At 38.9% G+C, this 27,850-nt stretch overlaps 3 protein-coding genes across 3 annotated transcripts; 2 read left to right on the forward strand and 1 right to left on the reverse strand.

The window, feature by feature from the left end:
* The first annotated feature begins 1,271 nt into the window (after positions 1-1,271).
* Positions 1,272-19,497, forward strand: LOC134748229 (putative phospholipase B-like 2). The gene is made up of 13 exons (XM_063682950.1): positions 1,272-1,491; positions 3,164-3,292; positions 3,941-4,055; positions 4,363-4,457; positions 4,565-4,741; positions 5,097-5,217; positions 6,596-6,700; positions 12,050-12,156; positions 16,605-16,721; positions 17,275-17,434; positions 17,942-18,089; positions 18,771-18,915; positions 19,401-19,497. Exons 1-13 carry the CDS (start codon positions 1,313-1,315, stop codon positions 19,495-19,497), a joined length of 1,695 nt encoding a protein of 564 aa, XP_063539020.1. The 5' UTR covers positions 1,272-1,312.
* A 1,359-nt stretch (positions 19,498-20,856) lies between these two features.
* On the reverse strand, positions 20,857-23,567 carry LOC134748231 (AP-2 complex subunit sigma). The gene is made up of 5 exons (XM_063682952.1): positions 23,417-23,567; positions 23,186-23,335; positions 22,822-22,995; positions 22,070-22,216; positions 20,857-21,474 (listed from the first exon to the last, which is right to left on the reverse strand). Exons 1-4 carry the CDS (start codon positions 23,417-23,419, stop codon positions 22,115-22,117), a joined length of 429 nt encoding a protein of 142 aa, XP_063539022.1. The 5' UTR covers positions 23,420-23,567; the 3' UTR covers positions 20,857-21,474; positions 22,070-22,114.
* A 367-nt stretch (positions 23,568-23,934) lies between these two features.
* On the forward strand, positions 23,935-25,871 carry LOC134748221 (hippocampus abundant transcript 1 protein). Its single transcript, XM_063682941.1, has one exon. The coding sequence runs from the start codon at positions 24,084-24,086 to the stop codon at positions 25,521-25,523; it is 1,440 nt and encodes a 479-aa protein (XP_063539011.1). The 5' UTR covers positions 23,935-24,083; the 3' UTR covers positions 25,524-25,871.
* Positions 25,872-27,850: the final 1,979 nt, after the last annotated feature.

The following is a 27,850-nucleotide window of genomic DNA, read 5'->3' on the forward strand; positions in this document are numbered from 1 at the left end:
ATGAAATCACTATTTATGTTAAGATTGTTTTTTCTTCTTTTTTTGTTTATAGTATCACATAATAAATAACCGAGTAAAGTAAGATTAAAAGTCCGAGTTGGAGGAGACTGGGAATTAATTGTATCGAGCGAAGTGTCATATTTCGTGTATCGGAAGCTATGTTGTTTAAGATAATATAGTCAAGAACTACATATATTTTTTCCACGTCTACGAATATCAACGCCTCTTAGGTAAACATGATCATATAAGCAGATTTTTCGCCTTCTGGCTCAGGGAACCGCCTTAAAGATAAACTTTACAAGTGTGTAGCATACATTTAGCTGATAGTAGTGTATTCTTTAGCGCCTAATCAATAAAAAAACTGGCAAACTACTTAGGAAAAGTGCCATCCTGCGACAGGCATAGCCTAGTGCGGGTGGCATGGGCAACTTTTATATTTTGAGTAACCTTTAGCAGTGTTTTAACTAGAACCTAGAACTAACTAGAACGAGGCAGTAAGAATAGGAGATATTACTGCAATGTTCTGTAACCATAGAGTAACTTTTCAGTAAACCATAGAGTAACTTATACATACTGTACCTTGAACAGGATTTTGACAAGTTTTCAGAGATAATAAAAATATGACATTGATGCATCAAGGCGATTTACATAAAGGAGCCAAATCTCTATGTATGAAAAGTGTCCATCAAAAAACAGTAATTAGGCGGCGCCACCATACACCGAAATACTACCAAAAACAACCTATGTAATTTGGTCGGGTTATTTATTGCCTTATGTCCCAGAGCCTAACTAGCGCCACCGGAGAGATTAGGAACTATTATTTAAAGCTAAAAGCGATCACTTTTGCAACAATTCTGCCTTAAGAGATTGGCATCCTTTCTATACCATCCATAGTTTACAGAAGACCTACGCGGAAACGCGAATCCAAATTTCGCTATCTGCCTTTTTTTTCGCCTCTATCGCTCGAATATGCAAGAGTAACAGAGATGTTACATAACGAAATTTCGATTTTCTTGTTTCGCGATAGACCCTCAGATTGTGGTAGTGGCGCCCCCTTCGCAGAGTTTCGCGTAATATTCCCTATACGGCCTCATGCTATAAAATCTTGGGAAGGTACCAAAGAGTAGTATAATATATAGGAGAAGGTACTTTGGGATGGCAGCACTGACAAGAAGTCACATTGAAGTTTATTAAAAAAGCTTATTTATTTACTAGATTTTTAGATTATATCAATTAATTTACATAAATGCTTACTAGTATGATTATTTTTTTAATACCTAGGTAAAATGTAGACTTCGAAAGGTTTAAGAAGATGAGTATTTATTTGCTGTTGTATTTAGTGTTGGTGTTTGTGAATGTGGTGGGGGGTAGGTATGGGTTCATAACACTACGAGGAGCTGTGATGGTCATGACACAGACGGATAACGTGTTCGACATCCCAGATGACCACGTCGCGAAAGCTTCCTACAAAAACGAGATATTTCAAAATGGGTATGGGCCTTATTATTATCCTTGTTGGAACTTGGAACCTGTTGTCTGAAAATTACGTAGGTACTTATTCAAACTTCCCGCAACACGCTAAACACATAGCTTACGATTTTCAAGCATCTCTCCCTCTCAAATTTACCAAAAATGGGCGAATATCGAGTACCATACCGCAGCCAAATAACACTAGACCCTACTCATAGTGTTGTGTTTGTGCCTGTGAGTAAGGTCGCTAGAGCTCAACGAGGGTGCGGTGTTAGGGTCCGCAACGCGCATGTACCCGGGTATGTCCTTAAACTACGTCCAAAAGAGAGGTATAGGCACTGTGAATGATCTCTCGCTTTGTGTGGTAGGGCACAGGACAGCGGATGTGATTCCAGATCTAGAGCAGAGCCCAACTGGGGATGTACTCGTACCTCCACCTTACAGAAAACCGCAGCCAAATAACACTAGACCCTACTCATAGTGTTGTGTTCCTGCCGGTGAGTAAGGTTGCCGAGCTCAACGAGGGAGAGGAGTGTTAGGGTCGGCAACGCGCATGTAACACCTCTGGAGTTGCAGGCGTACATAGGCTACGGAGACTGCTTAACATCGGGCGGGCCGTATGCTTGTTTGCCACAGACGTAGTATAAAAAAAAAGTAACTCCTCTGGAGTTTCAGGCGTACATAGGCTACGGAGACTGCTTAACATCAGGCGGGCCGTATGCTTGTTTGCCACCGACGTAGTATTAAAAAAACCCATCTAGTCTAGCTATATCGGCAACTCATTACTTACGAGTACTTACTCGTTATTAAGATTTGTCACTAACTTTCAAAAGAGTGCGAACTGACTGAACCGGCTGTCATTCTAATTATACAAGTTGTTTATTGTGAATGTAGGTAACCTATGTAGGTATGATGCTTACGAGGATTTAAGAATGTTACGGCCTTACGGCTACAACTACGCAAAATAGTAGGATTCATTACAGGACACACTAAACAAACACCACAATATGGGAAAAACAGACAGCCCCATGTGCAGAGCGTGCATGGAAGAAGAGGAAACAACAAAACACATTCTCCTAGACTGAAAACAGGTAGAAGTATACAGGAGCAAATACCTAGGGACTCCGTGCACACTAAAGGAGGCAGATAGCAACCTGAAAACATTGCTAGGCTTCATGAAGGAGCTGGGGTGGTTAGAGTAGCGCTACCTCGTTTCACGCAAAATAGGCACAATAGTTTTTTGCGGAAAATGCCCAGAAGCACTAACTACGGCTCTAAAAGTACGGCGTAAGGGTCCGGGACCGGGGGAATCTAATATCTAGATTACAAATATGTTCTGTATATTAGGGGCTCAGACACAATTCACACACACAATTAATAAAGAAACATAGCTTTAAGAATAGTATAATACTAAATAATTGTAATTTGGATATGGAAGAGCGGTGCCTCCTAGCACAGGTTATTTTGTAAATAACTTAAAAGGAGACACCAGCCACTATAATATTTGTAAAGTTTCTGAATGAAATAAAACAATTTTGAATTTTTTTTTATTTTTTTTTGACAATTGCACACAATGGCCGAACCGCTCGCATAAAAGGAACATTGGCTTTTGTTTAACAGATTAGGGTCTTAGGCGTAAAAATCATTTGAGAAAATTCATACTATACCTACTCACTACTCACGCGGCTTTCAGCTGGGCGTACCTAGAAGTGAGCACACAGGCCGAGTTCGCAGACTCGCTTCAGGCGCATGCGGCCGGGTACCTGGAGGGCTACCTCTCGCGGGACCTCATCTGGATGCACTGGTGCAACGTACTGCAAGGGTACCTATGTTGCTCACTGATAGTAGATTTAGCATGTTAGACTTGCCACATGATACAGCACGAAGTCACGGTAATACGTGCTAGACGTGGAGATTCTTTTTAATAAATCGTTTCATTGTATACCTACCTATAATTTTATCAAAGTTTTTGTTGCTTTGATACATATATTTGGGCTACTATTCAAATAAGGATGAGGAAATATTGTCTTCGGTTACCGCGATAGTTACTCATGAAATAAAACTATGAAAACGGATTATAAACGGAACGGAGTTCGAAACGTCGGGATGAATTATAAATTCAATATACGCGATATAATCCGTTTTCATAGTTTTATTTCAAGGATGAGGAAAGTTAATACATGCCTAATAGGAGTAATAGGTACTATCTATACTTACCCACATTCGTTTTCTATAAGAGAAGGGTCCTTATGCACATGAAGCATAAGGGCCTTTCTCTGATGGAAAGCCACATATAAGAGTCCGCTACACAAAATATCCTGTAATTGTGTGAGTCATAAAGAAGAACAAGTCACTGAGAGTCTCATTATAATGTTGGAGATAATTCGAGGCCTCGTCATCATTCCACGCGAGCAGAAGCTATTCTTACTATAAAATCAGTAAAAATGAGATATTTACCTATTTTTCGCAGGTTTTGCACCGGCAAGGAAGACGTGTGCCAAATGGTGGACGATTTCGTGGACGCCAACGAGGACTACGTACTCACGGAGGCAGTAAAGCATAAGAGCGAAACCTACTGGTATCAGGTAAGAACGGATCAAATTGGATGCATGGAATGATCAGAGATGATATATTAAAACGGGTCACTCACGTATTTTAAGTCAAAAAACGCTTGACATGATTCACTCGGTACCGACTTACCGAAGAGGGTCATCAAGGACATAACGAAATTTCGATTATCGATTTTCGCGGTAGGCGCTCAGTTATTTACTGTAAATGTTAAGATGACTTAAAATTGGACTAAGAGTTCCTATTACCTTCTCTATCTTACATAACTTACATTTACCTGATGATATTGTCAAATTATTTCAGTAAAGTAGCACTTGTCGACAGATCTTGCTGTTATATTACCAGCTGCAGGGACTCGCGTGGGGGTACAGGAACGCCACCACGGATCCGGACAAGCTCCTCACTTTTCGGGACATCTTGTAAGATTGCATATAACACGTACAGTAGAATCCACATATATGTAAAATAACATCAAAGGGAAGTGACATATTTATATTGTTCTTGTAGTATGTATTCTTGTGTTTAGCTGGATGAACATGGTGGGGGACCTGGACGACCTGGCATTCTCCCTAATCCTCCGCTCTAACCACTCGAAGCGCGACATTGACCCCGACCCCACGGCGCGCCTCGACCGCTGCTCGGGCCTCGTCAAGCTGCTGCCGGACCTGTCCAATCTCTACACCTCGCAGACCACCTGGAACAGGTACGATATCCTCCAGCCAATCGAGACGAGACGAACCCGTCCCCACGGCACGCTTCGAGCCTACCTTGCCCTCGCCCTACTATTACCCCGCGCCAAAAGTCAATGAAATACATTATCCCAGCATTTGATAAACCAATATAAGCATAATATCATTATGTTGACGCGAATCCCCCATTTAAGTAATCAAGTTAAGTTATTCTGAGCTGTCTGTGTAGATCAGTGGCGGGGCATCATAACATTCGTCCGATTCCCACCGCTTTTGCCTATATTGAGACAACTGAATACCGACTCTAGAAATCAGGTGACGTGCACGCCAGATTTACGCAATGATTGGTCATCCTTAGTCTTGCTTCAGTTACAATTCAATGCTTCGGATACAGAAGATGTACGTGCTCAACTACCGAGTCTCACGTCTCAGCACGGAACGGATCCCCGGCTACAAGATGTCGTTCTCCTCCTATCCTGGCCTTGCCACCGTAAGATAATTTTTAATACAGTTGCTCAAAAAGTGCTACTTTTCGTGGCTGTTTAGCGTGCGGAAAGTTGGTTTTCGCGAACTAGTGCTTTTTACTTTTCCAATTTTTTTAAATTTATACTTGTTCCAATTCATGACTACTTATTGATGAGTGTTTATATTAGTTTCCTTTAAACGTCGTAATCAACATAAAAACCTACTGTTAATGTAAGAATACGAAAAATATGCCTATTTTATATTTTATTACTTACCTCTTCATCATTATAAGTATTATAACACGTTTATTTTTTAATGTTGAAAAACCGTTCTTATAATAAGTTGTCTGTATGGAACGGAACGCCTGTCAAAGAAGAGGCGTATTTTCTTACTGCAAGAATGTTTTAAGTTTCCAAAGGCAACATTCGATATTGTTTTTATAAATATACGATACACAAATAATCGTAAATAACGATATTTAGGTAATAATAGTACAATGTTTTAATATTTACAATTGTTTCTGTCTTATCTTAGAACATGCATTTGAAAAAAAAAAAACTTTAATTGAAGTGGGTTCAATAATAATAACAAAATCTATTCTAGTCGAATAAAAGCTAGAAAAACACCTCTTCATAATGTCAATGATGTCACAGAATTAATAATATAAAAAGTTCCGAATTCCATTCCTTAATACTTGTTGCTTTTCTTATTTTTTCGCAACTGTATTAAAAAACGTCGTTCGATACACGTGCGGATATGTCATTCTTCACTCGTCCCGAGTCTTGCCACTCGCCTACGGCTCGTGGCAAAATATCTCGGTACTCGTGGAGTAATGACATACTTTCCGCACTAGCATCGAAATGTACTATTTCGTTCTATGTCAAAATTGTCAAGTACAATAATAGTTGATTATATAAGATGCGTAAAATCTAAGACAAATTCGTGCGTCGAATTTGACAGCTGGTGTAGATGGCGCTTTACGGCTCTGTACATTATGCGATAGCTCTGGTTGTCAAAAGTTGAAATGTGTCATTCCAGTGGCCAAATATATGGCGCAATTGGTACAGTGCCATCTATTTTAGCAGTCAAACTAGAGGGCACGATCTTTTAAAGACTAAACTTCTAAAATCTAAAGTTTTCTTTTTACCTCGACGTTTTTGAGACTCAAATTTTCATAAAACTACTAAAACCGACGTAGGTTCGCTTCCAATTCTAAGAATTTTCCTTTTACTTGCTTTACTCACACGAGTTGTATTGTTTGCATTACCTTCTTTATGTTGTTTAAGTTCTTCTTTTTAATGTAGTGGGGATACGCTAAATCGCTCACGAGCTCTGCCCCCGTGGAGTTGCTGTAATGGCCGCTGTACGAGTGTCCATTCGTAAAATTGACTAGTTCGTGTCAGTCCTTAGATGACTTCTACATCATCTCGTCGGGGCTGGTGCCGGCGGAGACGACCATCGGGAACAGCCGGCGCGCGCTGTTCGAACTCATCAACCCAGTTGGAAAGGTCGGTCTGCTCGCCATCTGTGTGACTCACGAGTGTTGCAATCCTTAGAAGTCTACATCATCTCGTCGGGGCTGGTGCCGGCGGAGACGACCATCGGGAACAGTTAGCGCGCGCTCTTCGACCTCATCAAGCCGGTTGGAAAAGTAATTCTGCTCTCCGTCTAACTCTTACGCGAATGCAAGATGTCTACAAGTTTTGCTTCCTGTACAGGAGGTGAGCCCGGGTTCAATTTTGAGATTTCAAGTTGAATATCGCCGTCGCTCTGACGGGGGCGGTACCGCGTAGCGAGGGACTATCCCAGTGTGTGTGGTGCACGCACACAGACGCGAACGCATTTTGCGCTCCTCGCCGGCCTCCGCTGGCCGGCCCGCTACGCTATACCTATGCATACCAAATACCACGCCACACACCACCCAGTTCTTTTCTTACTTTATTCTTCGATTATAAATCGTTCGCTCGCTACCACCACTAAGCGTTTGCTTATTCCCTGTTATTGTGGTTAACTCCTTGATTTTAAGTAACTGAATTCAATATCCTTCTACAACCTGCAATCTAATTTACATTTCAAGGTACAGAAGAGTAAAAAAAACATAACATAACATGGACATACAAGAAAACATTGTTGTATAAAAACATACAAGATAACGGCTGTTAAATTAATCCAATTAAATATTTTTAAATATAAACAAAAATTTTAAATTGTAGTCGTAAGTATTTTAAAAGTAAACTCCCTTATACCTTGACTTTAAACAAAGTATTTTACTTATAACTTACTTGGCTCGTATGAATTAGTGACATACCTAATTAAAAAAGAAAGCTATAACTCCCGCGGGAACATTAAGGCCTTTTCCCTTCAGTACACCTGCATAGAATAAGATCTTTTCGAGCAAGTGTGATTAAAAACAAATTTGCCGCTCTCCGGCTATGTGGAATAGAAAAAAATAGCCTCAGGTTAGATAAAATATCATAACAAAGAAACATGTGACATGTGATATTTCTTACTTTGATGTAATTATACAGTTTTATTAATTGTCCGTTTTTTATTTATGAGTCAGATTTTGATAAAAATGTTTGAAGAGCTAATTCTGGTCGGAATAAATATGAAACCACCCCAATTTGAGACAATAGTCTAGTCTACAAAACGTTCAAGGTGGTGAAAAATATAGTGTAAGCTGTTAGCATAAAAAAACCGCAAATCGATGTACAGGTTACCCGTTTGGTACACGTATACTAGAGGTCAAAACAAAATTTTTGACCCGCAGTTCCTAAAAAAAATTCCCTTAGGAGGGAGTGCTGAAACCTTTTTTTATATAATTTTTTTTTTCAAACCTATCGTAATCTTCTCTTATCTATCATACGAAAGGGCTTTTTGAAGCGATTCTGAAAATACCACATCATTACATTTTAGCCAGTTTTAGGGTTCCGTACCTCAAAAGGAAAAACGGAACCCTTATAGGATCGTGCGTCTGTCTGTCTGTGTGTCCGTCTGTCACAGCCTATTTCCTCCGAAACTACTGGACCAATTACGTTGAAATTTGGTATACATATATGTAAGTTTGTGACCCAAAGACGGACATGTAACGTAAACAAATGAATTTTAAACATGGGGGCCACTTTTGGGGGGTAAATGAGAAAATTAAAAATAAAGTATTTTAAACTATATCGTGTTATATATCAAGTGAAAGAGCTCATTGTGAGAATCTCTAATACATTTTTTTATAATTTAGGATAAATAATTTAGAAGTTATTCAAAAAAATTACACAAAATAGATCTTTACCAAAAGATTACAGGAAAACCTATTGGAAATTGCAGTCAAGCGTGAGTCGGACTTAATTACTTAGTTTTTGATCCGACCCCTACGGGTTTTTTAAAGACATTTCACTCACGTTTCATATAAAAAATACATTGTTTAAATTTTGTAATGTACAGAACCCTTGGAACGCGAGTCCGACTCGCACTTGACCGGTTTTTCTTAAATTGAAACAAAAAGAATTTTCAAAACATACCAAGTTTGGACTCCTCCAGTTACGATATGGCTGATTTTTTTGTACAATATACCACAAATGATACGTGATATCCTCATATCGAACCCCAGAAAAGCAATTTTAAAAATAATTTTATATAGTTTTTTTTTTTTTTTTTTTTCAATACAAAGTGACACAATCTTGGGGAGTTCACCCTAAACATCTCAGGCGCCTCTATATATCTCTCTTAAGAAGTCGCCTGGATTATGGTAGTTTTATTTATGGAAGCTGTGCTATTTATCATTTAAAGAAATTAGACATTTTGCAAAATAGAGCTTTGCGTGTGTGCGGAGGCTTCATACGCAGCACTCCTGTTATAGCTATGGAAAGTGAACTCTCCATCCCTCCTCTGGTTGTGCGCCGTTATTGGTTGGGTTGTAGATTTTTACTAAGAATTAGATCAAGATCAAACAGCCCCATTATTTCCGCGTTACAGAGCATTTTGACTAAACGTTACCAATTTTCTGTTATAAATTTTCCTTTGTTAGCAAAAATTTATGATGAATGGAAAGATTTACCTGTGCATCACTGTGACAAATTGGATATGTACTCTTTGAACACGTGGGTGTCCTCGGTTGACACCAGGTCATGTATAATGGATAGCATTGATTATATTGATGTCCCTAAGCGGCATCAACAGAATGAGGCGTTGAGAAATTCTACACTGAGAGTGCTTACTGAGCAGTATGTCCAATTTCATAAAATATACACTGATGGTTCGAAGTGTGTACAAGGTGTTGGAGCAGCTCTGTTTGATCCTCAGTGCAATGTTTCACTCATGTGGAAGCTGCATGATGACGCGTGCGTTATGCGAGCTGAACTTGTAGCTATTAAAGAAGCCTTGTGTTATGCAAATAATCTAGCTAATAGTACTCCAGTTGTAATACTATCTGACTCAAAGAGTGCACTTCAACACCTTAATCGTTGTGTTTTTGGACAAAGAGGCATGCCTGTTGCATATGAAGCTCTACAGTTGATTCATGAGTTTATTTGTAAAGATAGAGTTGTTAAAATACAGTGGATTCCTTCCCACGTAGGGTTAGTAGGAAACGAGGCAGTAGATAAGCTTGCTAAAACCGCTGTAATGGATGGCTCTGTACTCGATTCTATACCATATTCAAGTGAAGTAATTCCCAGAATTAAAAAAAGATGTTTACAGAAATGGGAATACTATTTTGGAGAACAAGCTTTATCAAGGGGTGTTGGAATCTGGTACAGAACAATCCAAGATAGACCCTTGTGGATACCCTGGTTTGATTCTGCTAACCTCTCTAGAAAAGTGTTAGTCTCAGCTTTCAGAGTCCGGTCCGGACACATCCCTACAAACAAATTTCTGTGCATGATGGGTGTTAAATCGTCACCACTGTGTGCAAACTGTCAGAAGACTGATGACTTGTCTCACGTGTTGTTGGAATGCGTCCGGAATTCGGACTTGAGAAAAAGAATTTTTGGTAGTCTGGGCTCCATGCACAATGGACAGATCAATTGTTGGTTGGCAGAACCTATATCGGACAAAGCAATCAGTGTTTACCACTTTATTGACCTCTCCCTTGAGTAGGGAACTATGATAGCACCCATGAGGCTGACATGTTCACCTAGAGTGTCCAAAGCCTCCATAAAAACCAGATTAAAAAAAAAAAAAAAAAAAAAGTGACACAATCTACTTCAATACCTATTTTACGAGACTTATGGAACTGTACTGCAGATACGGTACATATTAATCATACAATGATACGTAATATCCATATATCCAACGGGAAATACCTCTTTAACCCTTTAGCTTGACCCCAAACTTGGTATGTTTTGAAAATTCTATTTATTTTAATTTACAAAAAAAAGGGATTTTTTTAGGAACTGCGGGTCAAAAATTTTGTCTTGACCTCTTAGTATGCGTGTGCCAAACGGCTAACCTGTACATCGATTTGCGGTTTTTCATTGAAATTGGGCTTGTACGGCTGCCACTAATAGAGATACTAATTCCTAAAAATACGTATGATACCTCATTGGATTCGGAATGATGTCTAGAAAAATGTATTCGAAGCGTTAATTTATTCCCACATAAAAAAAGTTCAAAAGCTATTAACAAAAAACGGCCAAGTGCGAGTCTGACTCGCGCACGAAGGGTTTCGTACCATTACGCAAAAAACGGCAAAAAAATCAAGTCTTTTGTTTGGGAGCGACATTTAAATATTTATTTTATTTTAATGTTTCGTTCATATATTCAGATTTGTGTATGAAAATGTGAAACTATTATTTCTAAAATAAATTATTCGTCCCTAATTTACACAAAATTTATACCAAATTTGATCTCATAGATCATGATCAACAGATAGGTAGAAATAGAGGCAAACTGGACCGCAGAAGCCGACTTTTCCCCTTCCTTTTTGGGGGGTAGCCAGGACTTAATCTCGTAGCTAGTGCGTCAGCTCAGCTTTGTATGAACCAAGGAATAATAAATAGTATTAAACGATATCCCCTGAGGCCAAAGTGCATACTCACTTTACTTACTTCGCCTACTAAGAGGCAAATCGCGACTGTTATGGTTTATCGATCTTATCACATCACTAGATTATCGACATTCAATATCGTCTATTGCCCATCACTTTTCTGTCTGTGTACGTATTTAGAAACTTGACCCCGCCCCTAAAATTAGTACGATAAGGACAACTGCAGCTTAGGCGAAAAATCCTGCGTAAAAATCTCAAAAATCGAGGTTTTGTACTCGACTGTTTCCTCCTCCAAAACTTAACCAATCGTAACCAAATTTGGAAATCTAAATGATTATGAAATTGTCTGTGTCGGACTGTTTTGATTTTTTGGCTAATTGATATCAGTTTTGAATACCACGCCTCTCATTGCGGCATAGTCAGTGAGGCCATTTTTGGCCATGTTTGAAGGGCTCTAGCGCCTTAAAAAACAAAAATATCAAAAAAAGCAAAACACACCGACACAGATATTGACAATATTAATCTGTGTTGAAAAAATCATTCCTCTAGCTTCAAAAACCACGGAGGAAACAGTCGAGTACGTTTGTATGGAGAAATGACCACTCCTGTTGGCTCTTAATCTTTGCACTATGACAGTGAAGACAACTTATCCATCAGCATCGCTGGTCACCGTAATTAGCCTTGACTAAACGTTGTGAAGGTCTACGGTAGGGCTAAGGGTAGGGGTAGGTCTAAGGCATCTACTGGACCTACAGATATTCGTGTGAGCGCAAGTTGAGCACATGAGTACCTACCCCGTCACATCACTGTTATAGCCAATACCTTGATGAAACTTTAAAAATAATCAAAAGTTTTCTGATGTAATTACTGAATTTAGATCCTGGAGTTCGTGCGTGTGATGGTGGCTAACCGGGTGGCGCGCAACGGACGCGAGTGGGTCAAGATCTTCAGTCAGCGAAATAGTGGCACTTACAATAACCAGTGGTACCTTCTCTGTCTTGTTTATCTCTCTCTGTGTTGTTTGTCTCTGTCAGCTACTTTCTGTTTTGAATATTTGGTCTGCTTCTCACCTAACAATGATGATAACAATTCGAAGGAAGCTCTGTTATTATAATTGTTGTTCTTATTTCGAGTCTTATCTAATATCTAATTGCCCTTAAGAGCCAACAGGAGCTGAGCGAATTCTCAATTTTGAGATTTCAAACTGATTATCTCCGTCGCGCTGACGGGGGCGGCGCCGCCATATCCCCGTGTGTGTGGTGCACGCACACAGACGCGCACGTCATTTGCGCTCACGGACCTTATGCCTGCAAGTCGCGTCGCGGTCGCGGCCCGCTATATAGGCATATCATAGGCTATAGCTAGTTCTTACAAACTTTTTCTGTTAGCTTAGCTCGCTACCACCACTGAGCGTTTACTTATTTCCTGTTATTGTGATTTAACTTCTTGATTTTAGGTAGCTGAATTCAATATCCTTCTACAACCTGCAATCCAAATAACATTTTGACTTTTACAGGAGAGTAAAAAAACAATCATTTCTTTTCTCGTTTCCGTGCGGAAAGTATCAACTTTCGACACGCTGTGCTATTAGTACCTACATTGTGCAACGAGGGGGGTAAGTGAGATTTTGTAAAGGAGGAGTTTACAATATTCTTACCCCCGGAGTTACACACAATGGTTTTCGTTACACTTGTGATGAAAAACTAAATTTTCAGGGAAATAATTATAAAATACGGTGACATTTCAAATATTCGTCCGCCATATTGTCATTTCTTGACAGGTTAGGCATCTAAGGCACAGACCTTCGGCATTCAGCCACGATTGAAAATTTTGTGTAAAAATATTTTAAACGGCTATTAAATTAATCCAATTAAATATTATAAACAAAAATACTAAATTATAATTGTCAGTATTTTAGAAGTAAAACTCCCTTACACACCCTTATACTTTAAACAAAGTATTTTACTTATAACTTACTTGGTTCGTACTTCGTATGAATTAGTGACATATCTAATTAAAAAAAGAAAGCTATAACTCCCGCGGGAACAATATAGGCCTTTTGTTTTCCCTTCAGTACACCTGCATGAAATAAGATCTTTTCGAGCAAGTGTGATGAAAAACAAATTTGTCTCTCTCCGGCTTCGTTGATTAGAAAAAAAGAAAGCCTCAGGTTAGATAAAATTATCATAACAAAGAAACATGTGACATGAGATATTTCTTACGTTGATGTAATTATACAGTTTTATTAATGGTCCGTTTTTTATTTATGAGTCAGATTTTGATTAAAATAGGTATGTTTGAAGAGCTCCTAATCCTGGTCGGAATGAATAAGAAACCCCAATTTGGGACAATAGTCTAGTCTACAAAACGTTCAAGGTGGTTAAAAATATAGTGTAAGCTGTTCGCATTAAAAAACCGCAAATCGATGTACAGGTTAGCTGTTTGGTACACGTATACTAGAGGTCAAAACAAAATTATCGACCCGCAGTTCCTAAAAAAAAATCCCTTGGGAGGGGAGTGCTGAAACTTTTTTTTGTATAAAAAATCTTTTTTTTTTTGTATAAAAAAACTTTTTTTTTCAAACCTATCGTATTCTTCTCTTATCTATCATACGAAAGGGCTTTTTGAAGCGATTCTGAAAATATATCACATCATTACATTTTAGCCATTTTTCTTAAATTGAAACAAAAAGAATTTTCAAAACATACCAAGTTTGGGCTCCTCCAGATACGATATGGCTGATTTTTTTTGTACAATATACCAAATATGATACGTGATTTCCTCATATCTAACCCAAAAAAAGGAATTTTAAAAATAATTTTATTTAGTTTTTTTTTAAATACAAAGTGACACAGTTAGGTTTAAAGATCTTTATTTTCTCATAAGAATACATAATATTCACTTACACGAGAATTAATTGTTTTTTCACGCAAAATACATTTTATCGGTGAGCGCACACTTAACCTATAACAAATAACTTAATACTGTAGGTATTAACATATATGACTTAAACTAAAAGTATACAAATTAAACTAAATTAAACAAAAAACACTTTTTTTTGTTTTTTTTTTTGTCGGGTGTATCAATAACTTATAAACAGAACAATTAGCAATGGAATGCGAGCGTAGTTGCTACGGCCCGGACCGGCCGTTCTACTTCAATACCTATTTTACGAGACTTATGGAACTGTACTGCAGATACGGTACATATTAATCATACAAGGATACGTAATATCCAACGGGAAATACCTCTTTAACCCTTTAACTTGACCCCAAACTTGGTATGTTTTGAAAATTCTATTTGTTTTAATTTACAAAAAAAAATGGCTAAAATGTAATGATTTGGTATACTTTTAGAATCGCCTCAAAAAGCCCTTTCGTATGATACCACACACGATAGGTTTTTGAAAAAAAAAATGTTTTTTTCCATACAAAAAAAAAATCTTGTAGCACACCCTTCCTAAGGGATTTTTTTAGGAACTGCGGGTCAAAAATTTTGTTTTGACCTCAGTATGCGTGTGCCAAACGGCTAACTTGTACATCCATTTGCGGTTTTTCTTTGAAATTGGGCTTGTACGGCTGCCACTAATAGAGATACTAACTCCTAAAAATACGTATGATACCTCATTAGATTCGGAATGATGTCTAGAAAAATGTATTCGAAGCATTCCCACATAAAAAAAGTCCAAAAGCTATTAACAAAAAACGCAAACGTACCATTACGCAAAAAACAGCAAAAAATCACGTTTGTTGTTTGGGGAGCCCCACTTAAATATTTATTTTATTCTGTTTTTAGTATTTCTTGTTATAGCGGCAACAGAAATACATCATCTGTAAAAATTTCAACTGTCTAGCTATCACGGTTCATGAGATACAGCCTGGTGACAGACTGGCAGATAGATTGACAGACAGTCAGACAGACAGACAGATATTATTTTAAAGGTATTAAATATTCTTTTAAAAATTAGAAAAAAATATGGCGCATTTAAAACATATCATGGAATATACTACGGTTATAAGTTGATAGTATGTAAAGTTATTTTTTCAACAAGTTAGGCAATTATTAAGTAACCACATTTTTCTCGAACTTTCGTCTTTGTTGTAAATAAATAAAAAAGAAAATAATTGGCGTAAAAAGTATTTCGCCTCGTGGAGCCCTTTTCATATACATACTTAATAAGATCACGTCATAAACGATTTAATAAAAGTAATACTTTATTTAAAATAAATTTTAGAATAATAGTGAAAATTGTAAAATATAAAACAATATTTTAACCAAAGTATTACTAATTCTTTTTACAATCAAATGTATGAATACGTACTTAGAACTGATACTTTTCTAAATAACGAATAAATGGACTAAATTGTGTAATTAATTTTTAGTGCAAATCACCACAATTTGCTTCTAAAGAGCAAATCAGTGACCAAAAATTATATATGATTTTAATGTTTCGTTCATATATTCAGATTTGTGTATGAAAATGTGAAACTATTATTTCTAAAATAAATTATTCGTCCCTAATTTACACAATAATTATACCAAATTTGATCTCATAGCAACAGATATGTAGAAATAGAGGCAAACTGGACCGCAGAAGCCGACTTTTCCCCTCCCTTTTTCGCGGGTTACCAGGACTTAATTTCGTAGCTAGTGCGTCAGCTCAGCTTTGTATGAATCAAGGAATAATAAATAGTGTTAAACGATATCCCCTGAGGCCAAAGTGCATACTCACTTTACTTACTTCGCCTACTAAGAGGCAAATCGCGACTTTGAAAAGGTTTATCGATCTTATCACATCACTAGATTATCGACATTTAATGTCGACTATTGCCCATCACTTTTCTGTCTGTGTACGTATTTAGAAACTTGACCCCGCCCCTAAAATTAGTGCGATAAGAACAACTGCAGCTTAGGCGAAAAATCCTGCGTAAAAATCTCAAAAATCGAGGTTTTGTACTCGACTGTTTCCTCCTCCAAAACTTAACCAATCGTAACCAAATTTGGAAATCTAAATGATTATGAAATTGTCTGTGTCGGACTGTTTTGATTTTTTGGCTAATTGATACCAGTTTTGAATACCACGCCTCTCAATGCGGCATAGTCAGTAAGGCCATTTTTGGCCACGTGTGAAGGGCTCTAGCGCCTTAAAAAACAAAAATATCAAAAAAAGCAAAACACACCGACACAGATATTGACAATATTAATCTGTGTTGAAAAAATCATTGCTCTAGCTTCAAAAACCACGGAGGAAACAGTCGAGTACGTTTGTATGGAGAAATGACCACTCCTGTTGGCTCTTAAGTTAGTCCACCATAGTTAAAATTCCTCAACTCCACAAACTAACATATCTAAGACGTTTTTGCAGGATTGATCAAGTCTGATTGAAAAGAACATTGAGTCGTTGGGATATGAATGTTTTATTGGTGCGACAGGTACATAGTGGACTACAACAAGTTCAAGCCGTCAGAGGCGGGGTGCCCGGGGAGTGTGAGCTCCGGCCTGCTGTGGGTGGTGGAGCAGCTGCCCGGGACCACCGAGGCGGCCGACTTGTAAGTGGAGATTAGTAATTGGCCACTCTTAACAATAACACTTCTTTTGGCTTGTAAAGGCCAATAACTATAGCAGTCACCCTACTAATTGTAAAACCATTCAGGTTCAGCTTTCATGTCCAACTTTCTGTCCATTACGTATTAGCTTGGAGCTATGCTATGGAGCTTTCTCGGTCACCTTCAAAAAATTGGTGAAAGTCGGGTTGGCAAGAGACTGCTTTTAAAATATTATGTTAGCATGAAAGCTCTGCTAAAAGGCCAACGTGTCGACCTTAGGGTGGTATTCCACCTGTACAATTTCTTGGTCCAATGTGCATTGCGTCTCACTAAGCAAAATGTGAGACGCAAATGCAAATACCCAACCTTATACGGCGGCTTTTATTATAGGTACTTTACCCTTAAAGACTTAGGTACTATTTGTGTTCTTCGGTGTATCTAACGTACTTTACAATAATACTAATCCAAACAGGAAAATGTTTAAATTGTCGCAGCTTCACTACTAAGACGACGAACTAAGCGCATGTATTAGCTTTTGAAACCATATCTTCTGCAGAACGGCAACGCTGGTCAATACCTCTTACTTCCCGTCTTACAACATGGCACACTTTCGGCGGATATTTGAGCTGGGCGGCGGGCTCGAGCGCATGAAGAAGTACGGCGACTGGTTCGGACAGGAGACACACCCGCGGGCCAGGATGCTCAAGAGACTTCAGGTAACAATCTTCCCTATCTTAGTCAAGGACCCAATAAGTATCGACAACATAGGCCTGCTGTCACTTTCCTCAGATTCTACGGTCTTCCTTCTAAATAGGGGATATTACTGCAATGTTCTGCCGCAGAAAGTGCAGCAGTAGCCCGTTTAGTAAACCACAGAGTAACTTATACATACTGTGCCTTTAACAGTTTTATGACAAGTTTTCAGAGATAATAAAATATGACATTGATGCACCAAGGCGGTTTGTTTGCAGACACTACCGGGAATCGCGAATCCGAAGTTTCGTTGTCTGCCTCTTTGTCGCTCGAATATGCAAGTGACAGAGATGTTAGATAGCGAAATTTCGATTTTCTTGTTTTGATAGACCCTCAGATTGTTGTAGTGGCGCCCCCTGCGTAGAGTTTCGCGTAATATTTCCTATTTCTTGAACCGTGTCCCATTCAGGATGACTCCCTATATTTTATACGGAGGTGCAATAAGTTCAAACCTCCACGCTGTATTACAGGCTGGTATCCACAACATTCGCGACATGTTCCGCGTGATGCGCTACAACGACTACAAGCACGATCCTCTGGCGCGCTGTCCGCAGTGCAACCCGCCATACAGCGCATGCAACGCCGTCGCGGCTAGGAACGACCTAAACCCGGCCAATGGTTAGCTGTAGCAGTTCTAAATGAGAACTACCGCGTTTAATTTCGCCGCTAGGGGCGCTAGTGTAGATGGAGGTCTTTCAAAATGTCAAATGCATAGGTAGAAGTTTGGGGGGTTTAAAGCTTTTTTTATCGGGAATTTTCACTCCTTATTCATAATTGTGGAAAATCTTTGTCCATCATTAATCATGGTAAACAATAGGTATAGCTCAATAAATGTTTAAAAAATGTTTAAACAGGTTGAAAAAAATTAAATTACACATTTAGACGTTAAAATACCTTTGTGTATATAAGAACATATTGATTTTATATAAATAAACATCTACAGTGGCGCCAACTGGTGAGCACAAAAATGGCAGCCCTCATTAGAACCAAATAGCCAATTGTATACCCGCGTCCTCAGATTCTATTTTTTTACTTACGCCTAAAAATCATATCTACTTTTGAAGGTAGATTTAAGATAAATCAATTCGAAGGAATACCAACGATGGCCTTATTCTTCTTTACTAAATGCGTTGTTTAGATACTTCAGTCACCAAATAACGCACCAGCTACTTTTTCATGTAATAAATCTCTGTAGAATACCGAATAGCTGATAGGAGAAAACGTCGATTTTCAATATACCTATGCAGCTTAAAAACATAACACGACGAAGCCTCAACTCTCTGAATGTAATGTTGACAGGCACATACCCGTTCCAAGCGTTGGGCCACCGCTGCCACGGCGCCATCGACGCCAAGGTGACGAGCGCGCGGCTGCGGCCCGCGTACGAGTTCATCGCCGTGTCCAGCCCGCCGCACGACGAGGCGCAAGGCGTCCCGCCCTTCAAGTGAGTACTGACTGACTCTACAGTAAACCTTGCAAGCGGAGCCCTGTCGCCTCAAAAGGACGTATGATACAATCAGTCTATAAAACAATACAGTCATTCGACGAAGCCGTCTAGACAGGGCAATCGTGCGGGGTGCGAGGGGTGGGTCGCGCGCACCCGAGCTGCATGCATACATCGCCATTGTTACTACTTACAAGTTACAAGGCTAGCGTCTTATTAATTGTCACATTTACGCAAACATCAAAGGCGTTGGTCCACTGTTACTTTTTACACTGTGTGATATTACAAACGAAGATACGCCCATGCCTATTCTCAATCGATTCAATCCAAAATTCTAGTATTTCTATCAGACTTCAGACCCGAAAATTCACGGCTGCTTTAAGGCAGACCGGCTTTTGTTAATTTTTGTGTTTGTGTCATAAAGTTTAAATTAAATCAATAAATATGTTCATTGGTTAATCGATACTTATATCTTCACTTTTCAGATGGAGCGAGTTTGACTTAGGCAAGAACGTGTCCCACATCGGTCACCCGGATAAGTGGGTGTTCCCGCCGGTGAGACACCGCTGGGAGTGGGGTTGAGCCCTACGAACATGGCTACATAGGCTGGAAGAATACGTTCAGAGCAGTTTCAGCTAGTAGAGCCTAAGCCTAGGCATCCTAAGTGCAATTCAGCGTATTAGTACCGCCAGATAGGTACATACCTAATAGTTAAATGACCATTCGTGAACGTTACAGTAATGAGATAAGGTTTTAGGAGAATTAAGTGTACTAGTAGAAGCTTATTAATGTTTCAACGCTCGTATGAATGTGCCTTTGTGCGCGTATGATATTATGGATGGATACTATACTGTATTTGCGCAAATACTGCTCTTGTTTGTGTATACCTGTATAGTAAATGCTGCTAATTCACTTTTTTTATGTTATCCAGATTTGCCTAAACATTATTCGTGCTGCATCTTTCCTTTATCACACTACGCAAACTCGAAAAAAGAAACGAAGATGCAACACGAATATTAAGGCATTCACAACAATGTGTGTAACACTATTAAACGAGAAGCAAAAATAAAACTATTCTCAACACAATCCTTTTAGAAAATGTTATCCATAATATTTAGTATTTTTTGAAGTGTACCTTAAGAGGCCGTAGTCGATTTTGGAGCAAAAATTTTAAATTGATAGATTTAGTCGTTGAAATTATACACGTTTTGTTACGTAATATCTAAATAACAAGTATTGGTTTCTATTAGCACGTCTTCTCATCTTGCCTTTTAATAATGAGGTCACAAGCGTGCGTCTCAGGTAACATATGAAAAGAAGGGGCAGTTTTTAAAAATTCATCAAAAATTTATGGTGGTAAATTATACAAATTGATGTATAAGAATAGTTTCAACAAATGTTGTAGATTGTTTAAGTATCAAAATTACGTTGAAATTAAGTCGATTTTCAGAGAAATTGTCACTTGTTTTGAAGTAATTTCTGGAGAAAATTGATTTCGTCTAACTTTCATTTACACTACTTCAAAGTCATAATAATAAAAATGTAGTCTGATAAACGTCAAGTACAGGATATGTGTAATACAAAATTACCATGTTTAGCCGTCCAAACTTTACGAAATTTACAAATAAGAGCGACAAAACCAGTGCTTTACGCGCGTTTACCTAAACGTCCATCAGAAAAGCAAACATTACTAATTGAGTGAGTCTGTTTTCAACAAATTGATCTGATAAAAGGTAAGATAAGAAGATGCGCTAATAGAAACCAGTACTTGTTATTTCAATTAGGTAACAAAAGGTGTACAATTTCACCAACTAAATCTATCAATTTTACATATTTGCGACTAAAATCGACACCGGCCTCTTAATACTGCTAATCACGTTATATATCTTAAAACCTCAAGTGAATTATAATGTAAATAAAACTATTTAGAAATAAAATTCGTTTTGTCATAAATGTGATTTATTTTTACTCTTTCATATGATGATATTTCTCTACGGAAACATACAACACTTATTGATACAATCTTTTATATACAGATACACTATATTGAAATGTGTTACTTAACATGAAGCTAAGTTATTTATTATTCCATAATGTCTTCATACACGTTCAGATAATGTTACATATAACTGCTTTCCATAATAAACTTATCAACCGTTACTATGAAAAAAGTGTTTAAATTATTGCCCAAGTTTTAAATCCTCACCAATTAAATACTATAAGCTACTACAGAGCCAATAGTACATACAAGATCCTAAGAAATGGAATGAGTATTAAAAATTAATAAAATAGATATAAATACTCATACTTATACACTTTAACATAAGCTAATTTTCTAATAATTATCTTCATACACCTAGTGTAATATTACAGATCATATATTTCATATATTAATACACAATAAGAATCAATTTATTTCAGTAGTTGTACTGCTGGTGTTAAAGAAGGGAATAGCGGTCCACACAGAGTAAGCATACGCGCGAGAAAATTGCCTCACAGGTGTCACTTATACAATTAAAGTTTCGTTCATTCCATTGGTGCCAGCATTCGTGATTCAACCTGTATTAGATTCAATTGATTTTACCAGGTTTTTCTAGTTTGAGTAAATAAATAGAGTGGAAATTTAGATATATTTAACATGGATGATAAGAAATGATTTCATAATATTAACAAGTATTTACTACCAAAGTAATACTGTTCCCTTCCGGGGCTGCGAGACTTGTGCGGCCACATAGTATACAAATTATTGCAGTATCAACATTAGCTACCTCCGCACCTTTGTTACAAATAGTTAATCGCAAAACAGGTATGTAAAGTTGTAATGTCTGTTTTTAAATTCTATACACTAAAATTTACTATCTAACCGTCCCCTTTTTCCAATTCTGTACTGAAATTGATTTATTTCTAAAACAATGTTTATGTTTAAACACTAACGGCCCGGCCACGACATCGCGCGGCGGCGGCAGTGGCGAGCGGCAGCCATAGATGGGAACGAAAGGTCCGATCGTTGTCTCGCTCCAACCTATGGCCGCTGCCGCCGCCGCGCGATGTCGTGGCCGGGCCGTAACACTCTACATTCTTTGGGTCATGCTGAACCATGTCCAATCTTGAAACTGTTGCCTTTTTAGGTTTAAAGTGTGTAACTGTGTACTACCTGAATGACTGGAGGCTGCACTCACGTGGGAGACGTAGAGACGCATTACTCGAGGGAATTGAGCATGAGCAGCTGCTTGAGGACCTTGGTTTGTGAGGTTTCCCGGATCTCTCCCGCCAGGAACATCTCGTCCACTACTGTGTACACCTGCAATTATAAGTTTAATAATAAAAAATGGAATGGTTGGTGTTTTTAAGGTACAAATTTGTTAAATAACATTGTGTTTGTGTTTTTGCAATATACAAAATAAAGCAAAATAAAGTTATTTTCTTTTCTTTTCTTTTCAAAAATAAAAACCGCCGAGGGTTCCGTACTTTTTAGTATTTGTTGTTATAGCGACAACAGAAATACATCTGTGAAAACTTCAACTTTCTAGCTATCATGGTTGATGAGATACAGCCTGGTGACAGACAGACGGACAGAGGAGTCTTAGTAATAGGGTCCCGTTTTCACCCTTTGGGTAGGGAACCCTAAAAACCAAGTTAGAAGTATTTAAAATTTTCAAACTGCATTAAGTTCATGGATAGAACAGGTGAGGCTTGTGTGTGTAAAAAAGGCTACTTTGTTAAAAAAAACAAATATTTGAACATCAAACCTGACATCAAAATATGACTACAACTCCATTTTGGGCCAAATTTGTCAGCTGTTTAAATTAATAGTCAATATAGTCATTCACACATGGCATATTTTAAACATTAGTTCAAACTGAAATCTTGCATGTGCAAATGGTTACATATTAAGAAATAGTGTACCTTGTAGAAGTTAAAAACAAGGTCCAGCTCGCAGACATTGTGGAAGTACTCGTTGAGGACCTCCACGAAGTTGTGGATGGCCTCCAGGTAGCACAGGTTGTTGTCGTTCACGTCCACGCATATGCAGAAGTACAGCCCCGCGTACCGCCGGTACACTATCTTGAAGTTTCGGAACTGCAACACATTGGTTAAGCCTTTGTGAGTCATTCAATTCATTCATCCTACTGATGAAAATATATTTGAATGAAATAAAAACATTGTAAAGCGGTTTCATTGTTATAAAGAGGTAACTGCTTTACACAGGTAGCGGAATCACGAAATGACGTGTAAGACATGACTACCGTATTGTCTGCGTAATGCTTACCTCAACAAAGTTGGTGTGCTTCGCGTCCCTGACTGTGACTACGGCGTGTACTTCTTCAATAAGCTTCTGTTTTTCATCATCATCGAAATTCATGTACCACTTCGCTAGACGCGTCTTACCCGCACGGTTTTGAATTAAAATGAAGCGAATCTATGGACAATACAAACAAGTATTAAAGTTATAGTCATTATATAAACTTGAATCAATTGATAAATTGTGAATAATACTTACCATTTTGTCGAACAGGGATTTTTTTAGGGATACTCTCTCGGTTAACGCCTCTCAATCTTCTCAGTTCTCCGATTACAATAAATTTTGTTTTGACAGTTCAAAGTATTGACAGCGACGAGTAGGTTTTCATTTTCATTGATTCGTAAATAATTTGAAATCAACTTAATTTAAGTACCTAATAGACGACAAGATTGTTTACTAGAATAGTGTAAACTCAGTCTAAATCTCCTGCAGAAAAAGAAAAATTACGGTTTGTTTACATTGTCTATGCCACATTTTGAAAATAAATGTTACCATTGTATAAAAAAACTGAAGCGGTAGAAATTTGAGGATGTTTGAGGAGTTTCCTCAGATATATTTATTAAGTTTATATGCTTATTAGGCACAACAAAATGTCTTCATCTTCAACATTTTCAATTTTTATTTCAAAACGTTTTGTTACTAGTTTGTTATGGTAAAGTCTTAAATTTGGGTTTAACATTTGAAATTTTGTGCATGATTTTATTTATATCCTGGCAGCACAAATATCGAGTTGTTTTCCATTCAATTTTCAGTGGAATTTTGACGTCGCTGCTACTGGCTCGTATATTTCTCCATGTAGTTCCTAGGTTTTCAAAATGTCTCTAATTAAATAGTTCTGTAGGGAAATAAACGGATCGATTCTTAAATGACGCCCACGAAAACGACAAAAACCGAAGTAGAAATGGTGATAAGAAACAGAAAGACCGCAATGAAAGACGGGATCATGACGATGTCTGGCATCGGGGAGCCTTCCGTGTTCCACGCACTAGTGGTGATCTTTTTGGAGTTCTTCGCGTGGGGATTGCTCACGATGCCAATCATATCGGTGCTAAACGCCACGTTCCCAGATCACACTTTCCTGATGAACGGACTGATAATGGGCATCAAGGGCATCCTGTCGTTCCTGTCCGCGCCGCTGATCGGCGCGCTGTCAGACGTCTGGGGCCGGAAGTTCTTCCTTCTGGTGACGGTGTTCTTCACGTGCGCTCCGATCCCGCTAATGACCATCAACACCTGGTGGTTCTTCGCCATGATTAGCATCAGTGGAGTGTTCGCCGTGACGTTTTCGATTGTGTTCGCGTACGTGGCGGATGTGACCACGGAGGCGGAACGCTCGCGCGCCTACGGGCTGGTCTCTGCTACCTTCGCCGCTAGCATGGTAATCTCGCCTGCGCTCGGCGCCTACCTCATGGACCTCTACGGTGAGGCGCTCGTGGTAGCCGCCGCCACTGCCGTCGCCGTGCTGGACGTATTCTTTATAATGGTGGCCGTGCCTGAAAGCTTGCCCGAGAAAGTCCGACCCAGTGGATGGGGCCCTGCAATCAGTTGGGAGCAGGCCGACCCATTTGCTGCACTAAGGAAAGTAGGAGCGGACCGTACGGTGTTGATGCTGTGTGTGGCTGTGTTCTTGTCCTACCTCCCTGAGGCAGGACAGTATTCGTGCATATTTGTGTACCTCAAACTAGTGATGGGTTTCGGTGTAGTGCAAGTGGCAATTTTCATCGCAATCGTGGGAGTGCTGAGTATTGGAGTGCAAGTGATCCTCGGCTTCCTAATGAGGACTCTAGGACCAAAGCACACCATCATGGTGGGGTTGTTGTTTGAAATGCTGCAGCTCATGTGGTATGGGTTTGGTTCCCGGACGTGGATGATGTGGGCGGCGGGCGTGCTGGCGGCGCTGGGCTCGATCACATACCCCGCAATCAGCGCGTTCGTGTCCGTGAACTCGCGGCCGGACCGACAAGGCGTCGTGCAGGGTATGGTGACGGGGGTGCGCGGGCTCTGCAACGGCCTTGGGCCCGCGATGTTTGGTGTCATCTTCTACTTGTTCCACGTGGATTTGAACGAGGAACATGCGACGGACGGCCGACCGGAGCCGGACCGCTACGTCCGCCTAGTGCCGGGCCCGCCATTCGTGCTGGGCGCGCTGCTGGTCATCTGTGCCCTGCTGGTGGCCGCGTTCCTGCCCGAGGACGGCGCGGCGCCGGGCCGGCGCTCGCCGGACGCGCGCTTCGAGTTGGAGCGCGGGCGGCGCGTGGCGGGCGCGCTGTCGCCGTTGATGGCGCCGGAGTCGGCGGCGCTCTAGCTGCAAGCCCGCGCCGCCCGCGCAGCGAGCGTCTGAGCCCCGCATTTACGAAGGTACCAAAGTGAGCCCACCGGGCTATACCCGGCTTGAGAGACTTTCCGCTTCTATTGTGGTTTTTAAGCTTTATACCTGTTTTGTAACTTTCGATTTGCCACAGATGTGTACATTTTATCTATAAATCATTGAAATAGACGAGGGCGCCCAGGCGCGCCCTCTCGGACTCCTGTTCTTGGGAGCTGCTGGGTTGAACTGGCATTAAACATTCACCCTAAAGAATAATTATATCAATCACCATGCTTTTCTCTAAGCTCCTCATGTTACAATAAATCAAATCAAATGTTGTCACTATCAACTTCTATTTTTTTTATAAATCATTTTGACGACTACAAAACACTTGTCATTAAGATATTAATCATTAGATTAGTTATTACACAAAGAATGGTTTAATTAAACTGGAATCATATTTATGTTGAGGGTAAATAATGAAGTGCATTTGATCAAATATAACTCCCGTTTAGTCAACAAAAGTTCTTTATAAATCAGACCAATTTTTTTTTATTACATCAAAAACTTATCACAACACAATCATGCAAATATTCTACATAAAAATCATATTATTCTATCTTTCTATATGCAAAGGCAATTTCGTTCAAACTATTTATGAACTTGATGCCAACAAAAAACTAAATTGAACTGTATTAAAATTGTAGAAAATAATGTTTCTAGTTCATCCATTTGGCTCAGTGACCTCTGGGATAGTTCACATGCGGCTGTGCGGATGACGAATGTTTGTTTTGTTGTCTAGTTAGTCGTTAAAAAAAATCATTAAGGGATGTTGTTAGAACACCTTAATATATTTGTAATGTAATTTACTTTAGTCTTGTTTTAAATTGATTGCCTTGGTATGTTGCAAACAAGTACTAACAGCAATGGTTTTAACTAACCATTGGTTGACCTGACCCTATGTCTTTGCTATATGGTTGACAAACTGTTAGTTAATACTGTTGATGAGGGTTCATCCATTAATTACGTCACACGAGGTTTTTCGACCCCTCCCCCCTCCTTGTCAGACTTGGTCACATTTGGCAAACCCCCCCCCTGGTGTGACGTCACATTTTTTCAATGAAATTGGCAAATCGAATTAAGTTTTAATCATATTTATTATTATTATTTCATTTTAGACAGGTAGCTGATGCTGGTACGTCTAAATCATAATATCAAAATATTTTTGACAAAAGAAATATTAGTGGTTTTATAACCCAAAACAGATTAAGAAAGACAATTAAACGATTATCGTACCAAAAACTTGTTATTTAACTGTACAGCGAATACAATAATTTAAATAAGTTAATGTGACGTCACAAAGTTTCACATTTTCTTGACCCCCTCCCCCCCCCCCTCTAAACGTGTGATGTAATTAATGGATGACGCCTGATGGTACCTTAGGTAATTCATTATTTCTTAATTATATATTGCCTTTTCTTGCAATCATCTAAAAATTAATCCATTTAGGTAATAAAATACACAACTGTCATAAATCTCATCTGACAAAAATAAATATTGGAAAAGTTTCAAAAGCTGTATTTAGGCAGCATCCGTGGGCGTTAAGCCGCTATTTCTTCCGCACACTTGTCAGAAGTAGTTTTGTAATACTTCACTACACTACTCTACCATTCTTTAGCAAATTGTCAAATTGAAGATCTCAACATTGTGAAATTTGTAGTAGTTTGTGTTTTGCTTATACCTATATATTCGTTATTATTAATTGGTATACTTACATATACACAGTGGCTAAAAAATAAGTGCATTCAGCAACCACGAAAGCGAAAAAAAATTTGGCTGTTTCATACATTTTTGCTGGTCCATTTTCTATGGAGGGTAATTTTTTTTCCTGATTTCGTGGTTAGTCCCATAGTAAAAGTTGCTCAGTATAATCCCAAAACCTCCCTGACAACGGGAATGCACTTATATTTTAGCCACTCTGTATAAACAAATTAGTGATTGAGTTTAGAGTAAGATTTTTTAATAAGATAATGTCCTAAACAACCTAATAGTATTATGATGATGACAATACTTAGGCCCCTTGGTAGGGCTGGCAAGCAGGTAGTTTAGGAGTGAGTGATAGTTGGAAGCCAAAGTTGTCAACAAGTTCAACAATGATAACTAGCATGATGTGTCAGTTCGGTACAAATGAGAGGCATTATTTACCATACAACGTTGTATGCAAATTAGTCGTCAAGGATTGCCCAATCTCATGTTGCTAGATGACACAACTGTATCGAGGCACGAGCAATATTTACATATCCCCCTCGTCACCTTGTCTGTTC

Source organism: Cydia strobilella, chromosome 16 (assembly GCF_947568885.1).
Source record: "Cydia strobilella chromosome 16, ilCydStro3.1, whole genome shotgun sequence".
In the NCBI taxonomy this organism is placed as follows: Eukaryota; Metazoa; Arthropoda; class Insecta; order Lepidoptera; family Tortricidae; genus Cydia; species Cydia strobilella.

Coding starts and splice junctions, on each gene's coding strand:
- LOC134748221 (XM_063682941.1), top strand. CDS start 24,084: ATGACGCCCACGAAAACGACAAAAACCGAAGTAGAAATGGTGATAAGA.
- LOC134748231 (XM_063682952.1), bottom strand. Junction 22,996..23,185: donor AGCACACCAACTTTGTTGAG/GTAAGCATTACG, acceptor AATGTGTTGCAG/TTCCGAAACTTCAAGATAGT. Junction 22,217..22,821: donor TTGTTTTTAACTTCTACAAG/GTACACTATTTC, acceptor TTATAATTGCAG/GTGTACACAGTAGTGGACGA.
- LOC134748229 (XM_063682950.1), top strand. CDS start 1,313: ATGAGTATTTATTTGCTGTTGTATTTAGTGTTGGTGTTTGTGAATGTG. Junction 3,293..3,940: donor TGGTGCAACGTACTGCAAGG/GTACCTATGTTG, acceptor TATTTTTCGCAG/GTTTTGCACCGGCAAGGAAG. Junction 18,916..19,400: donor CAAGGCGTCCCGCCCTTCAA/GTGAGTACTGAC, acceptor TTCACTTTTCAG/ATGGAGCGAGTTTGACTTAG.